Source organism: Kockiozyma suomiensis (genome assembly GCF_038497685.1).
Source record: "Kockiozyma suomiensis strain NRRL Y-17356 unplaced genomic scaffold V2V93scaffold_11, whole genome shotgun sequence".
Taxonomy (NCBI): domain Eukaryota; kingdom Fungi; phylum Ascomycota; class Lipomycetes; order Lipomycetales; family Lipomycetaceae; genus Kockiozyma; species Kockiozyma suomiensis.
Genome location: NW_027117674.1, coordinates 267,329 through 292,420, shown reverse-complemented (window position 1 = coordinate 292,420; position 25,092 = coordinate 267,329). Strand labels below are relative to the sequence as shown.

Sequence of the window (25,092 nt, the reverse complement as noted above, 5' to 3'; positions counted from 1 at the left end):
ACAAAAAGGACACCTGTTCGCACGTGACCAGATGACCAGATACAAGACCCTTTATATGTTGCCGCTGACGCACCTCAGGCAGGAGCTGTACTGGAGCAGCGTCGCGAGGCAGCACAACCCAACCACAGCAGCTATCCACTCTCGTGATCCGCTTCTCAAGGCAAGGCAGCCTACTCGTACATCACGATGGCTGAGAACGAAGCCGATGCTGCGGAAGGTGTTGCGCAGGCTGCTTCCTCCCCTGCGCCATTCAAGCCCTCGCCGCCATCCACACCAGAGCCCTTCCAGGCACGCGAATCCTCCGATACACCACAACACTCCGGATCCGCTGCGGCCAATTACCTCAAATCTACATCAGGACTCACCCTGCAGGAGCGTACTACTCCATTTGAGCAAGCATTGAAAGCATGGAGTGATATCAACCTCACCGAGCTGCAGAAGCAACTTGACAGCCAGGGACTCGAGATTGTCGAAAACCAAAAAGTTTCCGTCGTCGGCCGAAAAGAACTGGCAACGAAGACAAAAGAGTTTCGGAAACTTCCTGACGAGTCAAAATTAGTCGAGATTAAGTCCTTGCTCAAAGGTAGGCGTTGGTTCCAATAGATGCAACTGCGTCGATCTGAGATCGCTCTTACTAATTATTATTCAATTATATAGCGTACCAATTGGAGATCGATAACCTCACCAAACGCGGCAAAGCCGCCGAGAATGCGTTTTTAAACACATATAGAGTCTTTGCCGAGGCACCCGATCCGTACCCACTCCTCGAAGCCACTCTTGATTCACTACTTGCATCCGACGAGGTTGCCGCCCTTTCTACCGAGAACGCCAGGTTAAAGTCACAACTTGCGCGTTATGCCGATTACGACGATTTGAGAGCCAAAATTGCTGATACAGAACAGAAGGTGCTAGACGTTTCTGCACAGAAAGTGTCGGCAAAGGAGGCAGAGCTAAGAGCTCTTCTAGATGAAAAAGAGCGCAACTGGAAGTTGCGAGAAGAAGATCTCACTCGACAAGTCACCGAGGCACGAGAACAAGTACGCGAACTACGTGCAACACATGCAGTGACTGAGGCGCGTCTTGTGCACCATGAGCAGAAATTAGACGAGGGAGTGGCAGGAAGATTTGCCGAGGCTGAGCTGATAGCTGCTGATCTCGAGCGCGTGAATCTACGCGCTCTACAGACTGAGAGGCGTAATCTTGAATTAAGACAGGAGCTGGAGAAACTGAAGTCGACTATGGGACAGAGCGGTGGCTCCGAGGAAGAAATTGCTGAATTCAAACAAAAGATCGATGATCTTCGAAGTGAGAACTCGGCTCTGGGCCGTAAACTCGACGCTCTCCGCGAAGAAACAAAGGCCAATGCAGACAAGGAAGCTAGATCAAAGAGAATTTTAGAAAGAGAACATGCGCGCAGGACAGAAGAGATTGAGGCATTGAAAAAGCGGTTAAAGAGCATGGCGGACTACGAAGATATCAAGCGCGAGCTCGATATATTGAAAGCAAGTATTACTTGTCACTCAAATCAAAAAACGCAAACTAACAAAATTTATATTGTAGTATGTCGAATTCTCTGCTGAAGCGGAGGACGATGGCGAAAATTTGTCATCTGAATCTAAGCCAGATTCGCATGACGACAGTTTAGAGCAACTTCTTCTCGCCCGCAACAAAAAGTTGAATACAGAACTAACAATACTGAGGGTCGCTCATGAAGAAGCGACGCAACGTCTTGCAAAGGCTGAGACTGATCTGGCATCTACTCACTCTGCACTCGAACAAAGCCAAAGCCTTAACCGCAAGCTTGAAGAGGACCTGACCTTATTGCATGAGTCGACCACTGGTATTAATTCTGGTCCGATGTCTGTTGCATCATACGCGCCTTCACGTCGCTCAGGTTATACCGGGGGAGGTGGAGCCGACTCGGCGTCTCTCTTTGGTGGTTCGTTGCGCGCTGGATTAACGAGCTTTGTCCCGGGTGGAGCTGATGACGATACACGCTCACAGGCAGGAAGCGGCACGCTTACTCCTGGTGGACGCTCACTTGACCAACACGTTGCAGACCTTACTATATTACCGATTATTACACAACAACGTGATCGATTCCGGGCGCGTAACGCCGAGCTTGAACAAGAATTGAGATCTGAATATGGTAGAATTACCGAGCTACGATCTCAGATCGAGCGTCTGCAGAAAGATAATGTTGCTCTATACGAAAAGACTAGATATCTTTCTACATACAGGAGTACGACCTCTGCCGCACAAATCAATGCTGGTATCGACGAGTCAAGCTCCTATGGACGCGACTACGCCGAGCATATTTCACCATTCGCACAGTTTAGAGGCCGCGAGCAGGAAAGAGCATTATCACGTATGGGACCACTTGAGCGAATAATATACGGCCTGACGCGCGTCGTACTAGCTAATAAGACGTCGAGAAATATGTTTTTTGCCTATGTAACTGGTCTACACCTGTTTTTGATGGGAACTATTTGGTATCTCGCGCTCGGAGAAGTCGGGCGCCATGATAACATCACTGACGCTCCACACACAGTAAACATCCTCGCTGGCGAGAAAGGAATCGCAAGCGATACAGTTGTGGAAGTGACCGATCCAATGGTGCCTCATTCGCCAAGTGAAGCTAGTGCTAAGCAGGAACAAGTGATTTCTGACGCGGTCGCAAATACTGTCGTGGCAGCAGTCCAGGCTACCGCGACAGCTGTTGCGAATATGGTAGCACAGGCGACAGCAGTCGCTGCGACTTCTGCATCAAATCCACCTGCTGTCGCACCTGTTCAAGACGGCGGACTCTGATTTATTCACTTGTCATAGTAAGCCACTTGTTGATAATTTTACAAATGATAGCTCCACAATTTGACTGTTATTTATAAGTGCTACTATTCAAATCACTTGTGAGTTGATTTGCTCGATATGGAAGAATGGTTTTAGACGATTTTGTAGTCACAATACACTCATTTCCAATTATCCCTTAGATCCCTTGAATTAGTCAAAATATACTAGGATTACAAAATTACGAGTTATGAGCGATAGTCGCCGTTGATTGTGACATACCTAAGCTCCAATTAGCACAACTTATTCCATTTTCATATCAGACGTAAATGTACTTACTCATGCGAAAGATCACAGGTCCAGAATCTAGTCGACTTGCCACCGCCTGTTCCAAGTGTGACCTTGATAGTCAACTCCTCGTTTGCGAGAATTTCACTAGCACGCGCTTCGTCTACGTTCTCAGGCTCGCCATTGACAAGTAGTTTTAACTCTTTCGAACCATCAGCGGGAATGAATGACACACTTGTCTTCTCGGGGTTGACGTCAACGCCAGAGTATCCGATCGCGCATGTAATACGACCCCAGTTAGCGTCTTCACCGTATAGAGCAGTCTTTACGAGAGAGGAAGTCGCGACAGTTGCTGCGACTTTCTTGGCGTCTTCAAATGTCTTTGCGTCCTATAGTGTATAATCAGCGATCATTATCCTTTAACTACTTCATAAAAAAGGGAAAGACGTACCTCTACTTTGATAGTAACGAATTTGGTAGCTCCTTCCCCATCACGTACTATCAACTGAGAAAGATTTTCTGAGAATTCAGTAATCTCTTGCTTCAAAATCTCGTATCCTTCTGAGCCCACGTCGATAGCCTCTCCTCCAGCAGCACCGTTTGCCAGAGCCGCAATTGTGTCATTGGTAGACATGTCACCATCTACTGAAATTGCATTGAAACTGCGGTCAACAGCATACTTCAAGATTGTTTTAAGAGCAGTGGGAGTTACTGGAGCGTCCGTGACAAAGAATCCAAGCATTGTAGCCATATTCGGGTGGATCATTCCAGCACCTTTAGCTAAGCCAGCTATCCGGTATTTAACATTGTTCACGGTAAATTCAGTTGACATGAGTTTTGGGAAAGTGTCGGTTGTACAAATCGCTTTGGCGGTCGCCATCCAAGAGTCATGATCACTTCCGGCAACCTTGACTCCGTCAGGCACGCCATTCAGAATTTTTGAAATAGGTAGACGTTGACCAATGACACCAGTAGACATGACCAGCGTCTTGCTTTCATTTTCAGCGTGCGTCTCATTGAACACAGCCTGATCCAACGCAGAACTCATCGCCCAGGCATCTTCCTTTCCGCCCTCTCCAGTAACAGCATTGGCACATCCACTATTAATTATAATACCAGTAATACCAGATCCCTTACTCTCATCAAGTATTTTCTTTGACACCAGAACAGGAGCAGCTTTAAAGACGTTGGTCGTAAACACAGCCGCAGCAGAACATGGCTTCTTCGAATACAATAGCGCGAGATCAAGTTGCGTCGAATCTTTCTTGACGCCAACGTATGTTCCACTAACAGAGAATCCTTGTGGATAGGTACCTGATGTAGCGACAAATCGAGATTTATCTGGAACTACTCTTTTTTTGCCGGTGCTGTAGGCTGCGCGAGCAGTCGCGGACTTGATAGCATTAAACAGATTTAGCTTTCGACTCATGCCTCGTCTTGTCTATATAATAACTCAAGATTTTCTGTGTGATTAATATCTATAAGATCAAGTTAATCGTCAGAGGATTAAGATAATATGAACTTATATATCAGAAGCTGAAAGTTCGAAGCTATAAGAAATTTCAAATATTTTCTCCGACAAAGCACTCTAAATAGCCCTAGCCTTGTAATGAGAACTAGCAATTCTCGACTATGAACGGCAAAACTCATTATAATCAAATCACAGCAAGCACAGTACTTCTGTTCAATTGTAATTCATCATCTTTAAGTCACTTCAACTTAATAAATATTACTGGGAATTTGCACGTAGAACTATGACACAGAGAGCTGCATTGTTAGTCACGTGAATTACCATCGTGAGGCGCGTGCGAATCCAGGGTAAGCACGCGTCTAAATCGATTTCCAGACAATTCACGATTTATCTAAAGAACACCTTCGACTCTCTCCATTTCCGAACGGGATTTAATTCGAGAAGAGCATTGGTCAATGAGTGATGCTGATCCATCGATTTTGGTGGATGCAGATTTTCCTGGAGGTTTACCTCTATTACCACACACTTCACCTGACAAAATAGATCCAGAAGCAGGGACTGAAAACAGTGATTCTGAACAATATACATATACCAGCGGAGAAGAAGATTCTAACAAGGCGTATAAGCATGGGTATGAATCTGATCTTGCTATTGTAGCGGGGCAGCGTGCTCAAGAGGATGGTGTTTATGAGGGTGAGGTGGATATCGATGACGAAGAAGACATCAATAGTGCGACTGAGAGAATTATATCTGACGACGACGATGACAACAATGAGGACAACGACGACAACGACGATGACGACGATGACGAAGATGACGAAGATGATGACGATGACGATGACGATGACGACGATGACGATGACGGCGACGATGACGAAGAAGAAGAAAAAGAAGAGGAAGAAGAAGAAAATCGACAACAGGAAAATATTGTCAATCGACTGATATCAATCGCATCATCTCCCGTCCTTGACCTCTCACCTCAAGGAACTCCTGCACAGCTGGACGAAATCAGCCGTCGTGACGAAGAAAACGAGCGAATTATGGATTTGATTGAAGAGCTGCAGACGCCTTCTAGGAAGCGCAAATTAGAGCATGGAGTTGTTGAAGTGCGAAAAGTTAAGAAAGAAGTTGCAGAATTTGTGAAATCCGCTACACTTGATGGACCAGATGGATATTTTGATCAACATTCGCAAAAACCGGTACTTTCAACTCATACACTTTCAAAACTTGTTTCAATTTCATCGAAGGACTATGTTAGGGCGGTAAACCTGGCAGAGCGTTTTCATGCAGATCAGAGAGCAAATCTTGCTCAACTGCACGAAATGCTCTTTCCGCAATTATATTTTGAACTGTCGCAAGGGTTCAATTTACTTCTGCATGGCCTAGGATCGAAGCGTGATCTGGCTCTGTCGTTTGCAGATGAGTATCTTGATGACAAAAATATCCTAGTAGTCAACGGCTACAATCCATCTACTACAATCCGCGACGTTCTGAACTCTACGGCTCCATTTCTTTTGGAGCAAAATGTCAAATCGCTTCCCAAATCTCCAGCTGAAGCATTGTCTGTGATAATGGCTACTTCAAAGCCAAAGCCATTCCCGTTTACTGCATACCGACCAAAAATTGTTATACTTATCCACAGCATTGACGGAGAAGCCTTTCGGAATAGCAGAAGTCAAGCTATTTTATCGCAATTAGCCTCACACAGTGATGTCAGTCTTATAGCTACAGTGGATCACATCAATGCACCCCTTCTTTGGGACTCTGCAAAACTTTCTACATTTAAATTCATATGGCATGACTTTACTACTTTTGCATCATACACTGTCGAAACGTCATTCGAAGATCCTTTATTACTAGGCGGTGGATCGGGAGCGACTGCCACCGCTAATTCAGCGAACCAGGGAGGTGGAATTCGCTTCGTTCTAGAAAGCTTGACCTCAAATGCTCGGGGTCTTTATCGAGTATTAATTTCTCATCAGTTACAAGCAATTGAAGACGGCGTAGATGACACCAAAGTCGAGTTAATGAACGGGCTCAGAAATGATTCGGCTGCTAAATTTGGTATCGAGTCGAAAATACTGTATCAGCAGTGCGCGGAGGAATTCATTGTTACTAATGAGCTTAATTTCAGAACAATGCTCACGGAATTTTACGAACACGAAATGCTGGTTTCTACAAAAGATCAATTGGGAACTGAGGTCATTTATTCTCCATTTGATAAAGAGACGCTAGAACGGCTATTAGAAGAAGATATTTTAAACCAATGATTGTGATTACTATCTGTATGATAAAGAAGACGCTGCATGTATATATATTAAAGCCTATAGGGAGCATTGAAGTCATATGATATTACCGACTAAGATTAATAAAATAATTGAGAGATCAGGTTAAATGATTGGCAATACATGTAACTAGCACAGCCGATTTTATGTATGATTACAGAACATTAGACAAAAACATCAAAAACAATGGAAATATCTAACAAGAAATAAAATGCTTTACTGTGAAATCAAACACTTCAAGATTCTCCCCAATTTAACACAGAAGATGCCCTCATCCCACTTATTTTTCTCTTAACCAAAAAACTGAGCACACAAATTTCAACAAAAAGCTCGCTATTCCAAAAAAGGATCACGCCAAAGGCTCACTAGAACTACCGTCGCGCGCTGCTTGCTCAGTGAACGCTTTTGCAGCCAGCTCCTCCAGTTGCTCCAATTCTCCACTATTCTCGCACATACTTCTGAAAATTGAATCAGGAGTTTGCAATAGCGTATGTGGCTTAGCGTACTCCTTAACCATGCCAGCATCTAATACCAAAATCATGTCGTAATCAATAATAGAGCGCAATCTGTGAGCAATAGTAATGATCGTTGTATCCGCAAACTCTTCTCTGATCGTTTCTTGAATCTGAGCATCGGTGTTATAATCTATTGATGCAGTAGCTTCGTCAAGAAGAATAACTTTTGGCGAGCGCAATAGCGAACGAGCAAGGCACATCAATTGCCGTTGACCCTGAGATAAATTGCCGCCACCTTCAGTTACTTGGTTGCTAAGGTCATAGAATGGAATAGTTCTTCTCTTATGACGGTCAGTGACGCTAAGACGGGATTCGTCATTAGGCGTGGGAATTGCATCGATAAGATGCACTCGAAGCAACGATCGGAACACATCCTCATCACTATATGTATTGAAAGGATCAAGGTTTGACCGGACAGTGCCACTGAATAGGGTAGGATCTTGGGGAATAATAGTGATAGACGAACGCAAGTCATACAGACCAAGCTTCGAGATATCAAGTCCATCAATGACAATGCGACCTGTCTCCGCTTCCAAGAATCGGAAAAATGCAGACGCAATTGTAGATTTACCAGCACCGGTACGGCCAACAATTCCAATCTTTTGAGTCGGCTTGACCTCGAATGTGACATCCTTAATAACTTTTGGCAAACCAGGCGCGTAACGCAGAGACAGATTCTCAACAGTAATGGCACCTTTGGCAGGCCATCCAGCTGGGGGTCTGTAACTCTCGACAATCTCGGGCGGCTCCTGATCTATATACAAGTACTCATCAATGCGCTCGACAGAGTTCATGTTCATCTCATTCATAGCGTAAAGCCATACAAACCATAACAGACTGTCAGTGAACATGACCGCATAAGTCAGCGAAAGACCTGCCAAACCACTATCAATCTTGCCAGTCGACAAGACAACGAAGATACCAGCGATAAAAGAAACCAAACTACCGGCAACATCAACGCGGAAACTCATCCAGCGGTTACAAGCCCACACGGACCAAAACGGACGGTTATTGTTGTCAATTCGCTCCTCATTTTCCTTCAAAAATCGATCTTCGTAACCATAAGCACGGATAGTCGTCACACCGGTCAGGGTCTCACCGAAATGCTGGTAGATGGGACTGCGAGTAACAGCATCCATACGCTTCAACTCACGAGAAGGAGCCAAGAAGAACGTGACAATGAGGTAGAACAATAAACCGATGAACAAAGCACCAAGCAAGAACATTGGCATGATGAGAGAAACAATCACGACAATTACCGCAATGTTCAAAACGGAATGCGCCAAACTGACAAACACGGGAGCAATTTCCTGATCGGTAATTTCCATATCCTTGGAAAATCTGTTCATAATACGACCAATAGGAGTAGCATCGAAGAACCGTGGCTTGGCGCGCATGACACGCATAAGAAGCGTCTCAAACAGATGCTTAGAAGCATGAAGCGAACCGATAAAGACGATTGCTTCACGAATAAAACACATCACAAGATATGCAATAGTGTATAAACCATAGATTCCCAGATAAAACTTAGTTCCACGTCCTGAAATATCGGTAATAGCCATTTCTCGGAATGACACAACCTGATCGCGTACATTGGCTACTTTGTTGGCACCGGCAGACATCAGCGTCATGACGGGAATATTCGATACTTGCTTCACAGCCGAAATAATAGCCCCATTAACAGTTTCAGGTGCAGGCATATTTGCAGCCCTAAATAATTAGACAAGTCAGCTTTGGGAAATGATCAGCAAACCGATTAAGAAAATACACGTACCAAACACGAATCCACCATGATTGACCGACGTTTAAGTACTGAAAAACACCAAAAGCAATAGCAGTAATAAGCCAGAACTTAAGACCTCCAAGCGCCTTCAAATAAATAAGATATACAGTCCACTTGACAGTTCCTGTCTGCTGAGACTCAGCAAGCACAAGCTTATATTTCTTTTTATCTTTACCTGGGACAGGCACACCAGCACCTTCCATATTAGCCACTACAGCTTCGGCTTCGAGTTCTGCTTCCACTTCGACAGCAGCAGCGATATCGACTTGCTTCTTCAAGTCAGCCACGGACTGAGAGCGCGATACAGAACGAGATCCAGCTTTGCTGGCAGAGTTGCGGACAAGCTCGTCATCACCGAGCAAACCGCTATCAACAATCTCCTGGGGTGTGCCTTGCATAACAACGTTTCCTTTATCAAGGCAGATTACGTGACTGGCTCCCGCGAGCGTCAACGCAACGTTATGCGACACCAAAATAACAGTACGGCCATTCATCATAGAGCCGGTGATACAATTTTCATAAATCCAGACAGCAGTATGTGAATCTACAGCACTGAGACAGTCATCAAGTAAAAGATGCTTAGCAGGAGAGTAAAGAGCACGAGCAAGCGAGATACGCTGCTTCTGTCCACCAGATAGAGCGATACCGCGCTCACCAACCTCAGTCTCATCACCGCCCTCTAGAATCTCGAAATCGCGCTTCAAACCGCAGGCCTCAACGACGGCGTTGTAACGGCTCTCATGAAATTCATTGCCGAAAGTGATGTTGTTCTTGACGGTGTCGTTCAAAAGCCAACTAAACACAGTAAGTTAGCCAATCTACCAAAAGAAATTTCTTGAGCAGAAAATACATACGCTTGCTGAGCACAGTAAGCAACCGACTCTGACAACCCAGTCATACGATCAACCATAGCCTCTTCACCAAATTTAGTTATGCCAGGAAGAAAAACACTTCCGCTAAGAATTTTCATCTCTCCTAGCAGAGCCATCAAAAGAGAAGTTTTGCCAGAACCTGTAGGACCGACAACCAAATTTAGTTCGCCGATATGGAAGTTGATGTGCAAATTCTCAAGCTTGAATTCGTGAGCATTAGCTGCGTTGCCCCATGAAAATGTGGCATTCTCAAATCCGATAAAATTGGAGCCTTCGCTAGGCTTGCTCTTAAGTTGATCGTACTTTTCGGTCTCAGCTTCTTGCAAAAACTCACTGATACGCTCGATAGAAGTCTTTGACTGCAACATATTCGTAAACATTTCAGCAAGCTGATCAAGGGGAATGCGCATAAGATTGAAAAGAGCAAGAGCACTGAAAGCGACGGGGGTCGACATGGAGTTTCCGAGAACCAAAGTGTAGAAACCGAAAGTAACAAGCGTAATAAGAATAGGCGCACCGTACCAAACAATCGAAGAACCAGCCCAGATTAGAAAACGACGGTAAAGCATTTTCATTTCATCTTTACGAGCCTCGTTGACTGTGTCGTAAAAGCGCGCTTCCCAAGCAAAATATTTGATGATCTTGATACTGTTGAGAACTTCATTGGTTTTGTGAACACGCTTATCTGTCATTTTCATGAGATCGGACTGAGCCTCGCCGAAAATTTTAGAAATCCACAGGTGAACTGGTAACAGAGAAATCATAACAGCAGCACCGGCGAGAGCACTAACGCCCAAAGTTTTGTAAAGCAAAGCCAAAGAAAGGAAAATCATGACGATACCTCCAGTTAAGAAATGAAGGTAAGCAACGACCTCACCGACTTTAAAGGCATCAACTGCCATCAAATTGATGATTCCACCAATATCAGTTTCCTCGGTTTCTTCAGATATAGTGCCGTCCTCGTTCTTCTCAGAACTGATAGCACCGGCCTTGCGTCGCAAGGCCTTTGCGTATAGCTCACCAATAACAATAGCTCTAATACGGATACAAATTTGACGACCGTTCCATAATGCCTGACCATTACCCATTGCATTCAAAAAAGACGAAAGAAGTAGAATAAAAATATAAAGCCAGGCAACATTACGCGGAGTTGCTTCCGGATTTTCGACGTATTCGAGAATAACGCGAACAACAATACTGGGAACGAAAGCGAACAATGAGTGGAAGCAAGACCATCCTATAGCGAGAGCAAGCTCATATTTGAAAAACCTCAACAAGCTCATTACAAATGACGCATTTTTTCTAATACACAAAAAATTAGCAGAATACTAAGAAAAAGTAGAGTGTACGGGTACCACTTACAGCTCTTTTCTGAAGCCTTTCAGAATGCTCGCTGATCGATCGCCATCGCGAAGATCCCATACATCTTCAATAGTCAAAATTTTGTTGTAACCCTTCCAAATAATAGGACCGACCCAGTCAAAAGACATCTTAGATGCAATTGAAGCCAGAGGTTCAATATTAGGGTCATATCCATGTCTGGACACAATGTAGATCGGTTTGCTGGACGTATTCATCGAAAGACCAAAGCATAAAAGAATCGTCGTCAGGATGAAATCAATAGCAGATGAGTAGTCTATGATCCAATTGTCGGGGTGAATCACAGCAGATCTGAAGGCAAACGCAGCCTGGGTCCAGGCATATATATAAAGAAAGACGATATGAGCCCAAATATAGGAAGGGACAAACTCGATAGACTTCGAAAGACGAAGATTTACGAGGAAAAGAGTGTACACCTATAAAATTTGTTTTAGCCAAATATCATTTAGAGCTGGAGCAAAAGAAAATTACCCAGAAGAGACAACCAATCAATGCACGAGTCCCATAATGCTCCCAATCATCCCGAGCAGGGCGGTACCACAAAAGACTACCGATGGCAAGGATATGAAGGGAGATTTCGCAAAACAGAAAGAATTCCTCGGCGGCAATGCGAAAGCCACTACCACGGGGGTTGACAACAATGGTTTTCTGGTCATTGTCATCGACTACGCTGTCATGGTTGATTGGTGAGTCCTCGTCATCATGGAAGTCTATCCTGCTAGGATCAGCAGTAGCAAGACGGTAGATTTGATAATCGTCAGCGTCCTCGTCGCTATCAAGTAAAGCGGCCTCAGGACCCTCGTCAGAACGGTAAAAGGGATTGTGTCGATCGTCCTCGTCTACGATCTGGTATCCTTCTGTTCGGTTGCTTCTTTCCAACCATACTTTAATGGTATCCGAGAACAAGATTACAGCAGAGAGCGCAATAGCGGCAAGAGGGAAGAGAATTTGGAAATATCTAATGAAATCAAGTTAGCACTGAGCAATTCAAGAGCAATTGAAGGCGCTGCCTGCCACTTTAAGCTGACCGTCGTGTGACACCCGGAGAGGAGGACTTGCAAAAGCTCGAGCTAGTTTTGAGCTCACAAGGCCGGCGGCGATATACAAGGCAGTACTTACTTCTGTCTGAAGCAGAGATTGAAGTCGTCGACAACCCAGAGAGGGGAGGGGCACTGCAAGACGTCCATTGGGATGGATCCGTGAGACCGGAAAGATTTAGTAGTAGGAGAGTGAATTGACAGACGGATACTGAATATTCAACTGAGACGCAATTGACTGGGAGGAGCACGTGAGAGCGCAGTTTTTACAGCCGCGCCAAGCAGGACAAATTCAGCAGCAGAGACGAAACAAAAAAAAAAGAGAAAAGAGGAAAGAGGAAAGAGGAAAGAGAAAAGATAAAAAGACGACACTCGATTTGCGAGGGAGGTAGATAAATTTAAGCGGAGTGCGATTAAGTAGACGATTACTGGGTCGGAGCCCGAGACGTACCCAATTGAGCTACACGGACCACGTTGGTTCAGCAGCAATCCTGCGAACTAGGAGAAAAGACTGCGCACAGGCGGTTCGGCAGTAGTGATGAGGCCAATGTTATATATTTTACAAGACTTGCACAGGCATAAACGGATCTTTGCTGAGCTTAGCTGAGCTTATCCTCGTTGTTGCTGAGCGCGTATTATGAGCGACAATCAGCAAGATTCTTGCCAATCAAATTTGCTCTTCAGCACCAAGACTCTGTCTGTCTTAATCATCTACATCTAACTGGCAGGAAGACCACCAAACCATATCTGGCTAGTCCTTTCCGGCGGAAGAGCAGAGTACTCGTCTCACCTGCTCCTGGGTCTCGTACCTCGTTATCTTGCCCCAAGCCACCTGAATCTGGCCGATAACAGTCTTCAGCACTAACCAACCAGCGCAGAGCTAATTGCTGTGAGTGCTTGCTGAATGGAGTTGTTGTAAGCTTTGCGCATGGCGCCAAAATTGCGAAGAATATTTCATTACTAAAAGTGTATGCCAAATATCAACCAGGATATCGCTATCAGAAGAATTATCAGAGCTGCTCTGATAATGACGTCAAATCGTAATTCTCATTCTTCTCGCAGCCGACACTTTTGATATATTGATATGAACCTTGGCAACGTGAACCCGTCGTCAGATATTGGTGACTCTTCATTTACTTTTTTGATCGATATATTGAAAAGCAAGAACAAGCAGGCTGCTAGTGTATGCCTCGAATCTGCCGCCCGCCGATAAGCCTGGGTCTGCTAAGCCACTTGACCCGCGGATCCACGACTCCTCGAGCTTTGAACCCTCGAGCTCTGAACCTTCCTCGTAGCTCGCCGAGATCGATCAAGCGTTATATATATAATCGGCCAGCACATCATGCCCTTACTATTGAAGCCCGTCCCCTGACCTGTTCTACGACCCTTCTCCGTGCTCGAAAGCTGCAGATCAATATCGCCTAGAACGATTGGTAATATCATCTTCGATCAAGACTCATCATTCAGCTTCAACTTATTTCTGGCGGTGCCGTGACTCATAGGTTTGAGAATGAAAAAGCAAGTTTCGGCATTCGAGCAGTTTTAACTTATTTAAAACCTCAACAATGAAGTTTAACTCTGCAATTTATGAGCAACTAGTTGTAGTGACTCATAGCATGCACTATGATTGTGCAGATCATCATAAGTCTCATCATAAATCTCATCAAAAGTCACCTACAATGCTGATCAGATCAGGTCTTGCTCTCTCTTAGATCGCGCCGAATGCATATCTCGATTACAGAAATGAGTATCCCGCTACCAGACTTCTTGGCCATTGGAGGTCATATTCTCTATAATGCTAGCCTCCATTCCACTTATACCATACCTGACTCGTATTATTTCTTGGTATTCTTTTCTGGTTGTTGAATATGCGACACCTATGTGAAGACTGTGAGAATCTAACATGGTGATTAGCTAGAAATAACCTTTTTACAAGTGCTTGCATATGCTCGAATCTATGGTTGACATATTCTTCTGCTCGGAAGCTACAGAGGATAATCTCTTGCTACAAATCGTCAAGTAAGAACACATAACTATGTATTCTTATTATAAGCTATTAAAATCTAAAACGAAATGCCCAAATGCCAACCTGATTCCAAATTCCGACTTCCGTACTCATACCCGCTCCTTGATCTGAGGCGTCCATGACTCAAATTTTGGCTTAACAGTAGAATATGGCACATAAGCATCTCTGGTGCCGGTGCCATTATGTACTCTAGAAACTTCCGGTTGCTTGCGAACAGTGGTATGCGCGGCGTCGAGAGCATTTGGCGGAGTATCGACAAGATATCCTAACCATCCATGCCTGAATCAATATCACATTAAAATCTGATTTCGCTTTCATCTTTTCTATCTTCATAGAGCTTTTGCTCGCACTTACCAGCCTGGCTCGATCTGTGATACGTCGTAGTACTTCTCCTTGTATTGAACCCATCGTGTTCTCACTGGTTCGCAGTCCTTTGTTAGCCTTTGTCTATTTTATGTGATAAATGTCGACCAGTAATATCTCTTACGGTGAATTTCATCTTCTTCCTTATTTTCAAAAAATTTGTTGCCGAAGCGCTATGCAAATATAAATCAGTTTATGTGCTTCATTGATGCTGCTGTTTATAATTTTTTAACACATACGTCAATTCCCACCAATCTACCGAGCAGTCAGTACAGATTTATAACTTTTTTGTCTTTCAATCAAATACTCACGTTCCATATTTCGTATCACCAATAGCCATCATTTGAGCAAGGTAGTCCTTGAATCCGACCCGGTAGGCATTGCGAATAACACGAACAAGAGATGTCGACATTGCTTGCTGTCTGTTATTATTTTAATGAAGTGTATACCTGATTAATAAAAGAGACACCACTGAAGGGATTAATATGTATATACAGGCTTAGTCGTGTGTATCCTTATAGAAACGCGAGAATTGGTATGTGCTAAGCCGTCCAACTATTCCGCCTGTTATTGGCTCGGTTACTTGAGTGACAAGTAGTGGAAATTTGCCAGTAGTGTCATCTATTTATCCTATATACGGTCATGTGATACACATTTGTATAGCCAGAATCTGCTGCTGCTGTCTGTGTCTAACTACACTGTACACTGTATACACTTGCTATAGTATAGACTGCTTTTCAGGCAAACAAATAATGTCACTCTACCTACAATCGAGGCTCATGTTCAGGCCTCATGATTAGAATAGGTCTCACATTAGAGTTCAATCCCGGTGCAGAAATAACCCAGGGGCTATTCGGAAAGCTGACATAATATTGTCATTAAGGGGTTTGAGCAATAATGATAGTCCGTATCGGGTTGAGTTTAGAGTTCTTTTTGCGGCCTCGAAGGCAAAAGCTCAGCTCTAGCCTACTCATTACGTCTCCTACGCTCGACTCTGCTCGCCCAGATCTTCTTCAATTCACTGGCGAATCTTGTTTTCGCTGTAGTTCTTGGAGATATGTACGTTATTTTCTTTTTTGTTTTGATTGCTTTTTGATTGCTCGTGTGGCTGGCGTCGAATTGTCTGGTTGATAAGAGCCCGACTATTGCTCCTTTCATATTTCGAACCCGCGAGTATCGCCTATTATAATTCAACAAAGCGGTGCTAATTGTTTTTTATAGAACGATTAGGAAATGTCACAAACCGCAGCTAACCGTTCGTTCATTGCCGTGATTGGCGATGAGGATACCGTCACCGGGCTGCTTCTCGCTGGAACCGGCCACTTGACCGAGGACAAGAAAAAGAATTTTCTGGTTGTCGACAACAAGTCGTCGGTAGACGATATCGAAGCTGCTTTTGATGATTTCACTGCCACCCGGAAGGACATTGCGGTGTTGCTCATTAACCAGCACGTATGCCAATCCTTGTAGCTGAAGTGAAGCCAAAAAGTTGACGTTATATTGACACTTTAATTGAATTAGATTGCGGAGAAGATACGATACAAGCTGGACGGATACACCAATGCATTTCCCGCAGTTCTTGAGATTCCTTCCAAGGATCATCCTTATGGTATTGTTGTCTATTGTACTTGTGCGCTTCTCGTCACTTTTGTACTAATCAATATCTATCATTCAGACCCCGAGAAAGACAGTGTTCTCAGACGCGTCAGGAGATTGTTTGGCGAATAAACAATTTGAGTTTTATTTTGATTTCGTGCACGGATTTTCAAGTCACGTAAGAATCAGTTAAATAATATTTCGCATGGGTTTTGCTGTTTGTTCGCTGTAGAGGTTCTAGTGGTGGTACTCGCAAAACATTTTTAGCTGTATCATACCTTATTGTGTTGCGAGCTTCTTTGGTCGCTTTAATAATTTTTGTGTATAAAACTGTTAATAAAGCATAGTGGTTTACCTGTATAGTGTCGATTATGAGGAGCTGCGCTGTAGACTGTGTAAAGCCAGGTGCAGCACAAAAATAGGAATGTAGATAGTCAGCAGTGTGCTCTCATGGTATATAGATGGTATACAAGAGTGTATAATTCTACATGGGACATATACAATACAGCAGCTACTCTTCTCATTCTCTCAGGCCACTTATCTGATTAGCAGGTGCCTTCTCTCAGTGCAATGTACAAAACCCATAAGATGTTAGCAGATATTAAACAGCCACCGCAGTGCTCAGGGGCGTCGCGACGGATTTATGGTCAGGCCGAGTCATGATCGAGACTGGCCAAATCAACCACTCTCTGCCCCTAGCTCATTATTTCCTATTCCACTCTTAAAGGATGCTGTATTTTACCTAAATTATCATGGCTCTTTCAGTTTTATCATCTTCGTGCGTTAAGGCGCTCTTGGATGGTCAGACTAGTGAGGGCTTGTGCTTCACTGATAGGTATGATCTCTACCTTCTTCTGGCCCGCTTTATTCAAGACCAAACATTAATACTTATTCTCTAACCAACTAGTTACTTATATATTGCTGCTCCTTTAACCGGAGTTGTCGTGTCTGCGTGCTTCCTCCTACCATCAGCTAGACATCTTTACGCACGATCCCGACCGCCGTGGGGCACGCGATCTCGTTCGACTTTCTCGTCACTATACCAAACAGCATCACACACTAGTGGTGCCAGCCCCAGTTTTCAGCCGTATGTGGACTATGACGATGATGCTAATAGCGAAGATGGCCTATTCCGGTTGAATACAAACGAACCTGACGTATCTCATTTACCACACTTCAATGGTAGCCGGCATTCTTCGGACAACATCTCGGTGTCTACGCAATCTAGTCGCCGAACAGATTTAAACGCATACAGTGATGTTTTGACAAACATGGAGCTTGTATTTGTTTCTGCACGTGGTGTAATTTTAAGGAACATGTTGGAGAAGATTTTAATTTTGGCATTCGCTGGAGTGCATGTTGGTGTTCTTATCACAATGTCAATAGTGCCTAGTCTTCGGAATAATAATCCAGATACTAATTCTCGCTCTTATTGCGCTATAGTATTTTGGGTAAGACAAACTGACTACTTTTAAAGACTTCAACGTTCGGTGTTAACGCATTTTCCAGGTTTATGCATTTATCCTTTCTCGTTTGCGTTCGGTAAATGGCGCTCAAAACATCTCTAGCAAGGCATCGGTACACTTGGCAGTAATTTATATGTGCGTGTGGTGTATAGTTGCTTTTCAAGTCTACTCGATGACTTTCCAAAACTCATCCGTACTTCAGTCTATATTATCAGCTGTCGAATTTGTGTTTATCACGACACTATGTGGCATTACGCTTGCTTCTCCGTTAGGAAACATTCCCCCATATCTTCAGGTTCAAAAAGATCTTGTGCCATGGAGAGAAAACGTAGTATCGTTGTACGCTAAATTGATGTTCTCGTGGGTGAATGATCTGATGACAAAAGGCTCTAGAGATCCATTGACGTTGGAAGATGTATGGGATCTCAGCGACGATCTAAGATCATCAGTTATCGAGCGAGAATTTCAGGAAATAAGAGAACACAATTCGTTTTCTGTGTCTCTTCTGAAGTACTGTGCATCAGAATTGGCTGTTAGTGCTATTTGGACAATTTTATACGCATTCATTTCCTTTATACCGACAATTATGGTACAGCTTATTCTGAATTACTTAGAGAATGGAATGAGATCTACTCAGACGGCTTTAGCGTACGTTGCATTTCTATTCTTCTCTACTGTTGTGGGCTCTATTGCCAGCGCGCAATCACTATGGGGCTTTAGGAGGTTATGCATCAAAATCAGAGCCCTTCTTGTTGCTGAAATATACACGAAAGCACTGGCCAAAAAGCACGCAATTGTAAAGGCGAATGAAAATTCTGATGACTCTGAAGATTCCAAATCGAAAAATTGCGCGAAGTTAGAAGAAGATACGAATGCTCCAATGACGACTGGAACAATTATAAATTTGATGGCAATTGATTCAAACACGATTTCAGAAGCCATGGCTGGTCTGCATCAACTGAGCAGGGGTATTGTAATGATTGTTGTCTCACTAATATTACTATACCGAAATCTTGGACCAAGTTCTCTTGCTGGAGTGTCTTTAATGTGCGGACTGGTGCCGATCAATTATTTTTTTTCAAAAGGGTTTGGAAAGATTCAAAGTGAGTTGATGGGTATTACGGATAAGCGAATTCAGAGCACGAATGAAGTACTGCAAAGTATCAAAATCATAAAATTTTTCTCTTGGGAATCACTGTTTACCAAAAGATTGATGGATATCCGCGCGAAGGAAATGAAGCAGCTACGCAAGAGATATATCCTTTGGACTTTTGCAGGTTGGTTATTTATTCTTTATTTTTATTTTGTGGTGACAGCGTTTCTAACTGTAAAAACATACAGTGATTATCTGGTTTGGTTTCCCAACTTTGATTACATTCACTACGTTTGGTGTATACACATTTGTTGCACAACGAGAGCTTAAACCCTCAACTGCATTCAGCTCAGTTGCTTTATTTAATCTCTTGCGTACACCGATGGATAGATTCGCTGGTATGATTGCCGAGTTGATCAATGCCAAGGTATCGCTCACACGCATACGACGGTTCATGAATGAAGAGTCTACCGGAAAGTACGCCCAATTGGCACAGACTGATCGCGATTTTTTCTCTCCTGAAATCGGATTTCAAAACGCGACTTTCACATGGGACTTGTCGGCTTCTAGAAATAGCAGAAATTTCCAATTGGCAAATCTCAATATAGATTTCAAGGTTGGTCAGCTTTCTGTCATTATTGGTCCTACCGGAGCTGGAAAGACTTCATTGTTGATGGCATTACTTGGAGAAATGACAATACTCAAAGGTAAAGTGTTTTTGCCTGGAAGCTCTAACTCTGGCAGTCTGATTGTTGATCCAGTCACTGGCTATACCGACTCTGTCGCATATTGTGCTCAATCACCATGGCTTTTAGATGCGACTATTAGGGAAAATATTCTTTTTGGAAGTGCGTACGATAATAGTAGGTACGAGGCTTGTCTTGATGCTTGCGCTTTACGTCGTGATATAGATATACTTGAAAAAGGTGAATTTACGCAAGTAGGAGAGAAAGGTATCACACTCTCGGGAGGGCAAAAGCAGCGTATATCACTAGCGCGTGCTCTTTACTCACGCGCTAAGCACGTTATTCTGGATGATTGTTTGAGTGCTGTCGATTCGGCAACTGCTCTGACATTATATGAGGATGGAATTACGGGACCTTTAATGCGAGGCCGTACTTGCATTCTTGTGTCTCATAACGTGAATTTGACACTTGGTGCTGCGAGCTGTGTAGTGGTTATGAAAGATGGCGGAGTTGTTTTCCAAGGAAGTCCATCTGAAGCCATGAATCGCGGGATCGTGAAACGAAGCAAATCACTATTCAAAACGCATTCCAGTCTAAGTATGATCCGAAACAGAGTTGAATCAGGACTTCAGTCTCCAGGCGTCGAGCGTAATTCTGATGAGGCATTTCGCGTTGTCACTGATGAGATTGTGGTTGACGATGACGTGCTGGAGAATACGCAGCAGGTATCGGGAATTCTGCCTGTTCCCGAAACAAAATTTCCGCCGCTGCTGGCTGAAACTCAAGACGTCGGACGAGTCAAGAGTGAGGTTTATGCTCGATATTTTAGCGCAATGGGATCTCAGGGATACTGGATTGCTGTTGTATCCATAATTTGCGCTCATCAAATTGGAAATGTTGCTCAATCTTGGTGGATCCGAGAATGGGCTAAAAACTCAAGCTACGTTGCGCTTGAAGCAGACGATGTCGAACTATCCGAGCACAGTTTAGTGTTTTATCTGTTGATGTATGGCGTAATTTCGTTGATATATATTGCATTGTCATTTTTCCGCGAAGGCATTGTGTTTTATGGAAGTCTGATGGCTTCTACTGAATTATATGAGCATCTACTGCACCGGGTACTGAAAGCGAGAGCCAGGTTTTTTGACGTGACGCCAGTAGGAAGAATTATGAATCGGTTCTCGAAAGACATTGAATCTATTGATCAGGTAGTTGCGCCCGATCTACTTTCATTTGCACACTCTGTGCTTGGTCTTGTTGTCATTGTCGTATTAATCTCTGCGATTGTGCCGGCATTTTTGATTGCTGGTTCGGCTATTGGAATTATTCTGTATTTCATCAATCTTTATTACCTACAGTCTTCTCGAGAGCTGAAGCGCATCCAGGCAGTTACAAGAAGCCCAATTTATCAGCATTTCGGTGAGACTCTCTCTGGTCTGTGTACAATTCGCGCATATGGCAGTGAACGCAGGTTTATATTTGACAACATGCTTAAAGTGGATACTAATAGTCGACCATATGGTGCTCTCTGGGCATGTAATCGTTGGATGTCACTTCGCGTTGAGATTAGTGGCGGTTTAGTTTCTACACTGACTGCTGCATTCCTGTTACTCAGACGCAAGACCATTGATGCAGGATTGGCTGGTTTATGTCTAACTTTTGCAATCACATTTACAGAGAATATGCTATGGCTTGTGTTATTGTCTGCTGTGAATGAAATGAATATGAACTCTGTGGAACGCGTGGAGGAATACCTTCAGCTAGAACAAGAAGCTGCCGATATTGTCCCAGAATTCAGACCACCCAGCGGATGGCCGACAAAGGGGGCCATTGAAGTTAAAGACCTAACGCTTAGTTATGCTCCGGGCATGCAACGTGCTTTAAATCAAGTCAGTTTTGAAGTTCAAGGAGGCTGGAAAGTTGGGATTGTGGGGCGTACGGGCGCCGGAAAATCGACTATGGCTGTTGCTTTTTTTAGATTTCTGGAAGCGGAAGAAGGGTTTATTAAAATCGATGGCATCGATATATCAAAGATAGGATTGAAGGATTTGAGAAGGGCACTTGCGATAATTCCACAAGGCATGTATCCCCTATTTATGGGTTGGTACATTGGCATTAACTGATTTTATAGACCCAACGTTGTTTACAGGAACTTTACGGTCAAATCTAGACCCTTTCAACCAGTATTCTGATCAACAAATTTTTGAAGCTCTTCGGCGCGCTCATTTGATTTCCAGTGCGGTGCCTAGTTCATCGAGCTCAGCTTCTAACCGATCAGTCTTTTATAATCTTCAGACGGAAATGACTGAAAACGGCTCAAATATCTCACAAGGGCAGCGACAGTTAGTGTGTTTGGCGCGTTCGCTTCTCAAGTCTCCGCAAATAATCATTCTTGACGAGGCTACGGCATCGATCGATTATGAAACTGATTTGAAGTTACAAGAAACTATTCGGTGTGAGTTCAAAGAGACTACGGTTTTGACTATCGCTCATCGATTACGATCCGTGATTGACTATGATAGAGTTATGGTCATGGATCAAGGACGGATAGTGGAGTTTGATAGTCCTGAAGCACTTTTGAAGAGACAGGACTCGAAATTCAGAAGTATGTGTAAGAGTACCGGGGAGCTTGAGGTATTGCAAGACTTGGCACGATCTAGTGATGAAGCGAGAGGGTCGACATAGACGTGATAATTTATAGAGCTGGCTGTTTGGTTTGATTTTTATGGGTTTTCGGATGCATTATGGGTGTTGTCATAGTGAATATAATGCAGTTATGGATGGGTACACATCACAACAGAAATATTTTTCAAACTCTGATGAGTCAGATGTCTGTAGAAAGCAGTGTTGCTGGAGTAGAGGTGGCATGTATAGTCAACCAACTAATTGTACCAACTAGTTATACGCAGATTTGCCCCTACCGGGTGCTATTCCGGCAACATTGGGCTGGCAGAGGCTGTTGGCTCAGCGTACCCCACAGCGAAGAAGCGAGCTGCTATCGTCGTTTGTTCGATGTCCGAAACAGGCTCAGTTATCGGCAACCCAAAGTAGATTAGCTCTGAAGTGGCTCCAGGCCGAATACGGAATAGGTCCGAGCTGCGGACTAACCGCGTCCGTCTGTAAATTTGCAGAAAGAAAACCTTTGGTAGTACTCTGTAGTTCTTTCGGAAAGCGCAATTGATATACAATTCCAGGGATAAGTGTACGGAATAGAATCCCTGAACGCAAACTTACGGTCGGAGTGTGCGAGGAAGATTACAAACTTGTTCATCGGACGACCGATAAAGTTTGCCTGATTCTTGCGTCAAGGTTTGTTTACTGCGCTTAAGCCGCGCTCGCTCTATCCACTCTCGTCTTACTTCTTCCCCGACCTCGTTTTCGCGCAAAAAAACCGCCCGTCTATACTCAATCTCTGCCTCTTCTAACACTCCTTCGCCTTCCTGGTCAATCATGGTCTCTGTCGGTCCCGTTCTCTTCAGCTATACTCCCACAGAACCCATCCCCTCGTCCGTCGCCGTCGCCGGCGAGTTCACGTCCTGGAAGCCTATCCCGCTTTCCTTCTATGAGTCGGAAAACAAGTTCCAAGTGACCATTACCCTCGTCGCTGGTAAGACATACAAGTTCAAGTATGTCATTGACGGAGTCTGGATTTTAGCCCCGGGCATCGAGACTGGTATGTACATTTATCAGCTTACACCGCAAGAAGTCTTGAGGATACTATCTCAGTCGGCTTTATTATGAATTGATAAAGAAGTTATTAACATGGACAATCTACTTCTTATAGCCTGGGATGATGGAATTGAAAACAGCATAGTTAAGGTTACCGAGGATAGCTTCTACAAGCTTACTCCTGCCGTATTCCCTCCCGAGGATCCAAACCCCTCTCCGCCTGCGGTATCTCTCACTGAAGAGACTCCCGCCGAAGAGACTGCTGCCGAAGAAACTGCTACCGAAGAAACTACTGCTAAAGAAGCTGCCGCCGAGTCAAAGGAGGACTTTGTCATGGTCGACTCTCCTCCTGCGACTGAGTCGACTGCTGAAACCAAGGCAGAGGAAGCGAAGGAAGTCGGTGCTGCTGTCGAGGCTGTAAGTGAACCCTCCACGAGTGCTGCCGCTGTGCAGGAGAAAGCTGTTGCCGTTGCAGAGGCTGTTGAGGTTGCTGCTCACAGTGCCGTCGAGCAGTCGACTGAAGCCGTCAAGTCTGTTGCAGAGACGTCTGCTAACGCGCCCGAGGAAGTCAAGAAGGCTGTTGAGGCAGCGAAGGATACTGTCGAGACGAAGGCCGCTGAGGCTTCTGAGGCCGCGAAGGTGGCCACCGAGGCGGCCGCGAAGGTTGTCGAGAGTGCGTCTGAGACTGTCACGTCTTCCACTGCGGCATTCACTACCAGTCTTGCCAATGCCGCAGGTAGTGCTGTCAAACAGGCGACCGAGGCCGCCAGCTCTGCTTCCGATGCCGCGAAAGAGGCTACAAAGACAGCTGCTGCCACACCTTCCGAGATCTCGAGTATTCTGACCGAAAACACTAATATTACTACTCCCGAACCTGCCGCTACTGTCGTCGACAAGGCTGTCCCTGAAGCCGTCCCTGAGATACCTGCCGTCGCTTCGAGCTCTGAGCCCGCACCAAAGACTCCTGCTGTTCCTTCTGAAATAAAGACAGATAAGGACACTTCTGTTTCAATTCCTGAATCTGCGCGTCCTTCGATCGAACCGGCTCGTGCCCCAGGACTTTCGACCAGCACCAAGCAGAAAGAACCTGGCTTCTTGGACAAGGTTTACGGATTTATCTCGCAATCGTTCCTTGGAAAGTTGTTCCAGTACGTTTTCTCAATTTTTAATCGAAGCGCGTAATTATTTGCCATCTCATTCAAAAGCATTTTGTTTGGTTGGTTCCTTTTCTTGTTACTGTGTATTTTGTGGTTCACTTTTTTGCATGTTTTTGTCTTTGCGGTTTTTTCTTCATTGCTCTCGTGAAGATGTCTAAATGGGAAATGATGATTTTTCCAATTTTACTAATCTCAATATTTTTTTTCTTTATTGTCTTTTTTGAATAGTGGATGATTCTCCTTTTCCTAATAATTGTTTAATGTGGAGGCGATTTCTTTTTGGTAATTTATCATATTACTGTATTATTAACTTTGTTATTCTATTTGATCTGACATGAACATTGGTCATGCTTTTTCTGTTTTTCTTTTTTTATTTTGTTTTATTCTTTTTTCCTCTTGTGGTAATGTTTTATCTTATCAGTGATGCTTTCTCGGTTTATGAGATCGTTTTGTTCTCTCGCTTAATGCTACTGCGCGCGTCTTGTGCAGAAATCGATAATATCACCTGGCCAGGGTTATCGATTAATATTTTGCTTTTGTTTATTGTTCTTTTACTTACCCTCAGTCACTCCTTTATGCACTTTGTCAAAATAATAGATCTATTTTTTTTTTAGTAAT

At 44.0% G+C, this 25,092-nt stretch overlaps 8 protein-coding genes across 8 annotated transcripts; 5 read left to right on the top strand and 3 right to left on the bottom strand.

The window, feature by feature from the left end:
• Nucleotides 1-19: 19 nt before the first annotated feature.
• V2V93DRAFT_387672 (CASP C terminal-domain-containing protein) lies at nucleotides 20-2,982 on the top strand. The gene is made up of 3 exons (XM_066912304.1): nucleotides 20-583; nucleotides 658-1,502; nucleotides 1,561-2,982. The coding sequence occupies exons 1-3, from the start codon at nucleotides 187-189 to the stop codon at nucleotides 2,809-2,811; spliced, it is 2,493 nt and encodes an 830-aa protein (XP_066764462.1). The 5' UTR covers nucleotides 20-186; the 3' UTR covers nucleotides 2,812-2,982.
• V2V93DRAFT_53854 (arginine biosynthesis protein ArgJ) lies at nucleotides 2,924-4,752 on the bottom strand. The gene is made up of 3 exons (XM_066912726.1): nucleotides 3,527-4,752; nucleotides 3,127-3,464; nucleotides 2,924-3,069 (listed from the first exon to the last, which is right to left on the bottom strand). The coding sequence occupies exons 1-3, from the start codon at nucleotides 4,502-4,504 to the stop codon at nucleotides 3,036-3,038; spliced, it is 1,350 nt and encodes a 449-aa protein (XP_066764461.1). The 5' UTR covers nucleotides 4,505-4,752; the 3' UTR covers nucleotides 2,924-3,035.
• A 167-nt stretch (nucleotides 4,753-4,919) lies between these two features.
• Nucleotides 4,920-6,999, top strand: V2V93DRAFT_373203 (origin recognition complex subunit 2-domain-containing protein). Its single transcript, XM_066910915.1, has one exon. The coding sequence runs from the start codon at nucleotides 5,002-5,004 to the stop codon at nucleotides 6,814-6,816; it is 1,815 nt and encodes a 604-aa protein (XP_066764460.1). The 5' UTR covers nucleotides 4,920-5,001; the 3' UTR covers nucleotides 6,817-6,999.
• V2V93DRAFT_373201 (uncharacterized protein) lies at nucleotides 6,864-12,812 on the bottom strand. The gene is made up of 6 exons (XM_066910914.1): nucleotides 12,501-12,812; nucleotides 11,853-12,339; nucleotides 11,364-11,797; nucleotides 9,984-11,303; nucleotides 9,121-9,924; nucleotides 6,864-9,056 (listed from the first exon to the last, which is right to left on the bottom strand). The coding sequence occupies exons 1-6, from the start codon at nucleotides 12,566-12,568 to the stop codon at nucleotides 7,181-7,183; spliced, it is 4,989 nt and encodes a 1,662-aa protein (XP_066764459.1). The 5' UTR covers nucleotides 12,569-12,812; the 3' UTR covers nucleotides 6,864-7,180.
• Nucleotides 12,813-14,276: 1,464 nt separating this feature from the next.
• Nucleotides 14,277-15,347, bottom strand: V2V93DRAFT_373194 (NADH ubiquinone oxidoreductase subunit NDUFA12-domain-containing protein). The gene is made up of 5 exons (XM_066910913.1): nucleotides 15,119-15,347; nucleotides 15,047-15,062; nucleotides 14,932-14,980; nucleotides 14,799-14,862; nucleotides 14,277-14,723 (listed from the first exon to the last, which is right to left on the bottom strand). Exons 1-5 carry the CDS (start codon nucleotides 15,217-15,219, stop codon nucleotides 14,534-14,536), a joined length of 420 nt encoding a protein of 139 aa, XP_066764458.1. The 5' UTR covers nucleotides 15,220-15,347; the 3' UTR covers nucleotides 14,277-14,533.
• A 400-nt stretch (nucleotides 15,348-15,747) lies between these two features.
• V2V93DRAFT_373191 (ATPase, V1 complex, subunit F) lies at nucleotides 15,748-16,760 on the top strand. Its single transcript, XM_066910912.1, has 4 exons — nucleotides 15,748-15,866; nucleotides 16,029-16,259; nucleotides 16,329-16,416; nucleotides 16,483-16,760. The coding sequence occupies exons 2-4, from the start codon at nucleotides 16,041-16,043 to the stop codon at nucleotides 16,533-16,535; spliced, it is 360 nt and encodes a 119-aa protein (XP_066764457.1). The 5' UTR covers nucleotides 15,748-15,866; nucleotides 16,029-16,040; the 3' UTR covers nucleotides 16,536-16,760.
• A 289-nt stretch (nucleotides 16,761-17,049) lies between these two features.
• V2V93DRAFT_373187 (uncharacterized protein) lies at nucleotides 17,050-22,463 on the top strand. Its single transcript, XM_066910911.1, has 5 exons — nucleotides 17,050-17,238; nucleotides 17,311-17,854; nucleotides 17,913-19,146; nucleotides 19,211-21,727; nucleotides 21,780-22,463. The coding sequence occupies exons 1-5, from the start codon at nucleotides 17,156-17,158 to the stop codon at nucleotides 22,331-22,333; spliced, it is 4,932 nt and encodes a 1,643-aa protein (XP_066764456.1). The 5' UTR covers nucleotides 17,050-17,155; the 3' UTR covers nucleotides 22,334-22,463.
• A 253-nt stretch (nucleotides 22,464-22,716) lies between these two features.
• On the top strand, nucleotides 22,717-24,660 carry V2V93DRAFT_53675 (uncharacterized protein). The gene is made up of 2 exons (XM_066912725.1): nucleotides 22,717-23,321; nucleotides 23,433-24,660. Exons 1-2 carry the CDS (start codon nucleotides 23,099-23,101, stop codon nucleotides 24,497-24,499), a joined length of 1,290 nt encoding a protein of 429 aa, XP_066764455.1. The 5' UTR covers nucleotides 22,717-23,098; the 3' UTR covers nucleotides 24,500-24,660.
• The last annotated feature ends 432 nt before the right edge of the window (nucleotides 24,661-25,092 follow it).

Coding starts and splice junctions, on each gene's coding strand:
- V2V93DRAFT_373201 (XM_066910914.1), bottom strand. CDS start 12,568: ATGGACGTCTTGCAGTGCCCCTCCCCTCTCTGGGTTGTCGACGACTTC. Junction 11,798..11,852: donor TGATTGGTTGTCTCTTCTGG/GTAATTTTCTTT, acceptor CAAATTTTATAG/GTGTACACTCTTTTCCTCGT. Junction 9,057..9,120: donor TCATGGTGGATTCGTGTTTG/GTACGTGTATTT, acceptor CTAATTATTTAG/GGCTGCAAATATGCCTGCAC.
- V2V93DRAFT_373191 (XM_066910912.1), top strand. CDS start 16,041: ATGTCACAAACCGCAGCTAACCGTTCGTTCATTGCCGTGATTGGCGAT. Junction 16,260..16,328: donor TGTTGCTCATTAACCAGCAC/GTATGCCAATCC, acceptor TAATTGAATTAG/ATTGCGGAGAAGATACGATA. Junction 16,417..16,482: donor TTCCAAGGATCATCCTTATG/GTATTGTTGTCT, acceptor TCTATCATTCAG/ACCCCGAGAAAGACAGTGTT.
- V2V93DRAFT_373203 (XM_066910915.1), top strand. CDS start 5,002: ATGAGTGATGCTGATCCATCGATTTTGGTGGATGCAGATTTTCCTGGA.
- V2V93DRAFT_387672 (XM_066912304.1), top strand. CDS start 187: ATGGCTGAGAACGAAGCCGATGCTGCGGAAGGTGTTGCGCAGGCTGCT. Junction 584..657: donor GATTAAGTCCTTGCTCAAAG/GTAGGCGTTGGT, acceptor TCAATTATATAG/CGTACCAATTGGAGATCGAT. Junction 1,503..1,560: donor GCGAGCTCGATATATTGAAA/GCAAGTATTACT, acceptor TTTATATTGTAG/TATGTCGAATTCTCTGCTGA.
- V2V93DRAFT_373187 (XM_066910911.1), top strand. CDS start 17,156: ATGGCTCTTTCAGTTTTATCATCTTCGTGCGTTAAGGCGCTCTTGGAT. Junction 17,855..17,912: donor ATTGCGCTATAGTATTTTGG/GTAAGACAAACT, acceptor CGCATTTTCCAG/GTTTATGCATTTATCCTTTC. Junction 21,728..21,779: donor ACTTGCGATAATTCCACAAG/GCATGTATCCCC, acceptor CTGATTTTATAG/ACCCAACGTTGTTTACAGGA.
- V2V93DRAFT_373194 (XM_066910913.1), bottom strand. CDS start 15,219: ATGTCGACATCTCTTGTTCGTGTTATTCGCAATGCCTACCGGGTCGGA. Junction 14,863..14,931: donor GGAAGAAGATGAAATTCACC/GTAAGAGATATT, acceptor ACTGCGAACCAG/TGAGAACACGATGGGTTCAA. Junction 14,724..14,798: donor TCACAGATCGAGCCAGGCTG/GTAAGTGCGAGC, acceptor ATATTGATTCAG/GCATGGATGGTTAGGATATC.
- V2V93DRAFT_53675 (XM_066912725.1), top strand. CDS start 23,099: ATGGTCTCTGTCGGTCCCGTTCTCTTCAGCTATACTCCCACAGAACCC. Junction 23,322..23,432: donor AGCCCCGGGCATCGAGACTG/GTATGTACATTT, acceptor TACTTCTTATAG/CCTGGGATGATGGAATTGAA.
- V2V93DRAFT_53854 (XM_066912726.1), bottom strand. CDS start 4,504: ATGAGTCGAAAGCTAAATCTGTTTAATGCTATCAAGTCCGCGACTGCT. Junction 3,465..3,526: donor TCGTTACTATCAAAGTAGAG/GTACGTCTTTCC, acceptor TATACACTATAG/GACGCAAAGACATTTGAAGA. Junction 3,070..3,126: donor ACCTGTGATCTTTCGCATGA/GTAAGTACATTT, acceptor ATTGGAGCTTAG/GTATGTCACAATCAACGGCG.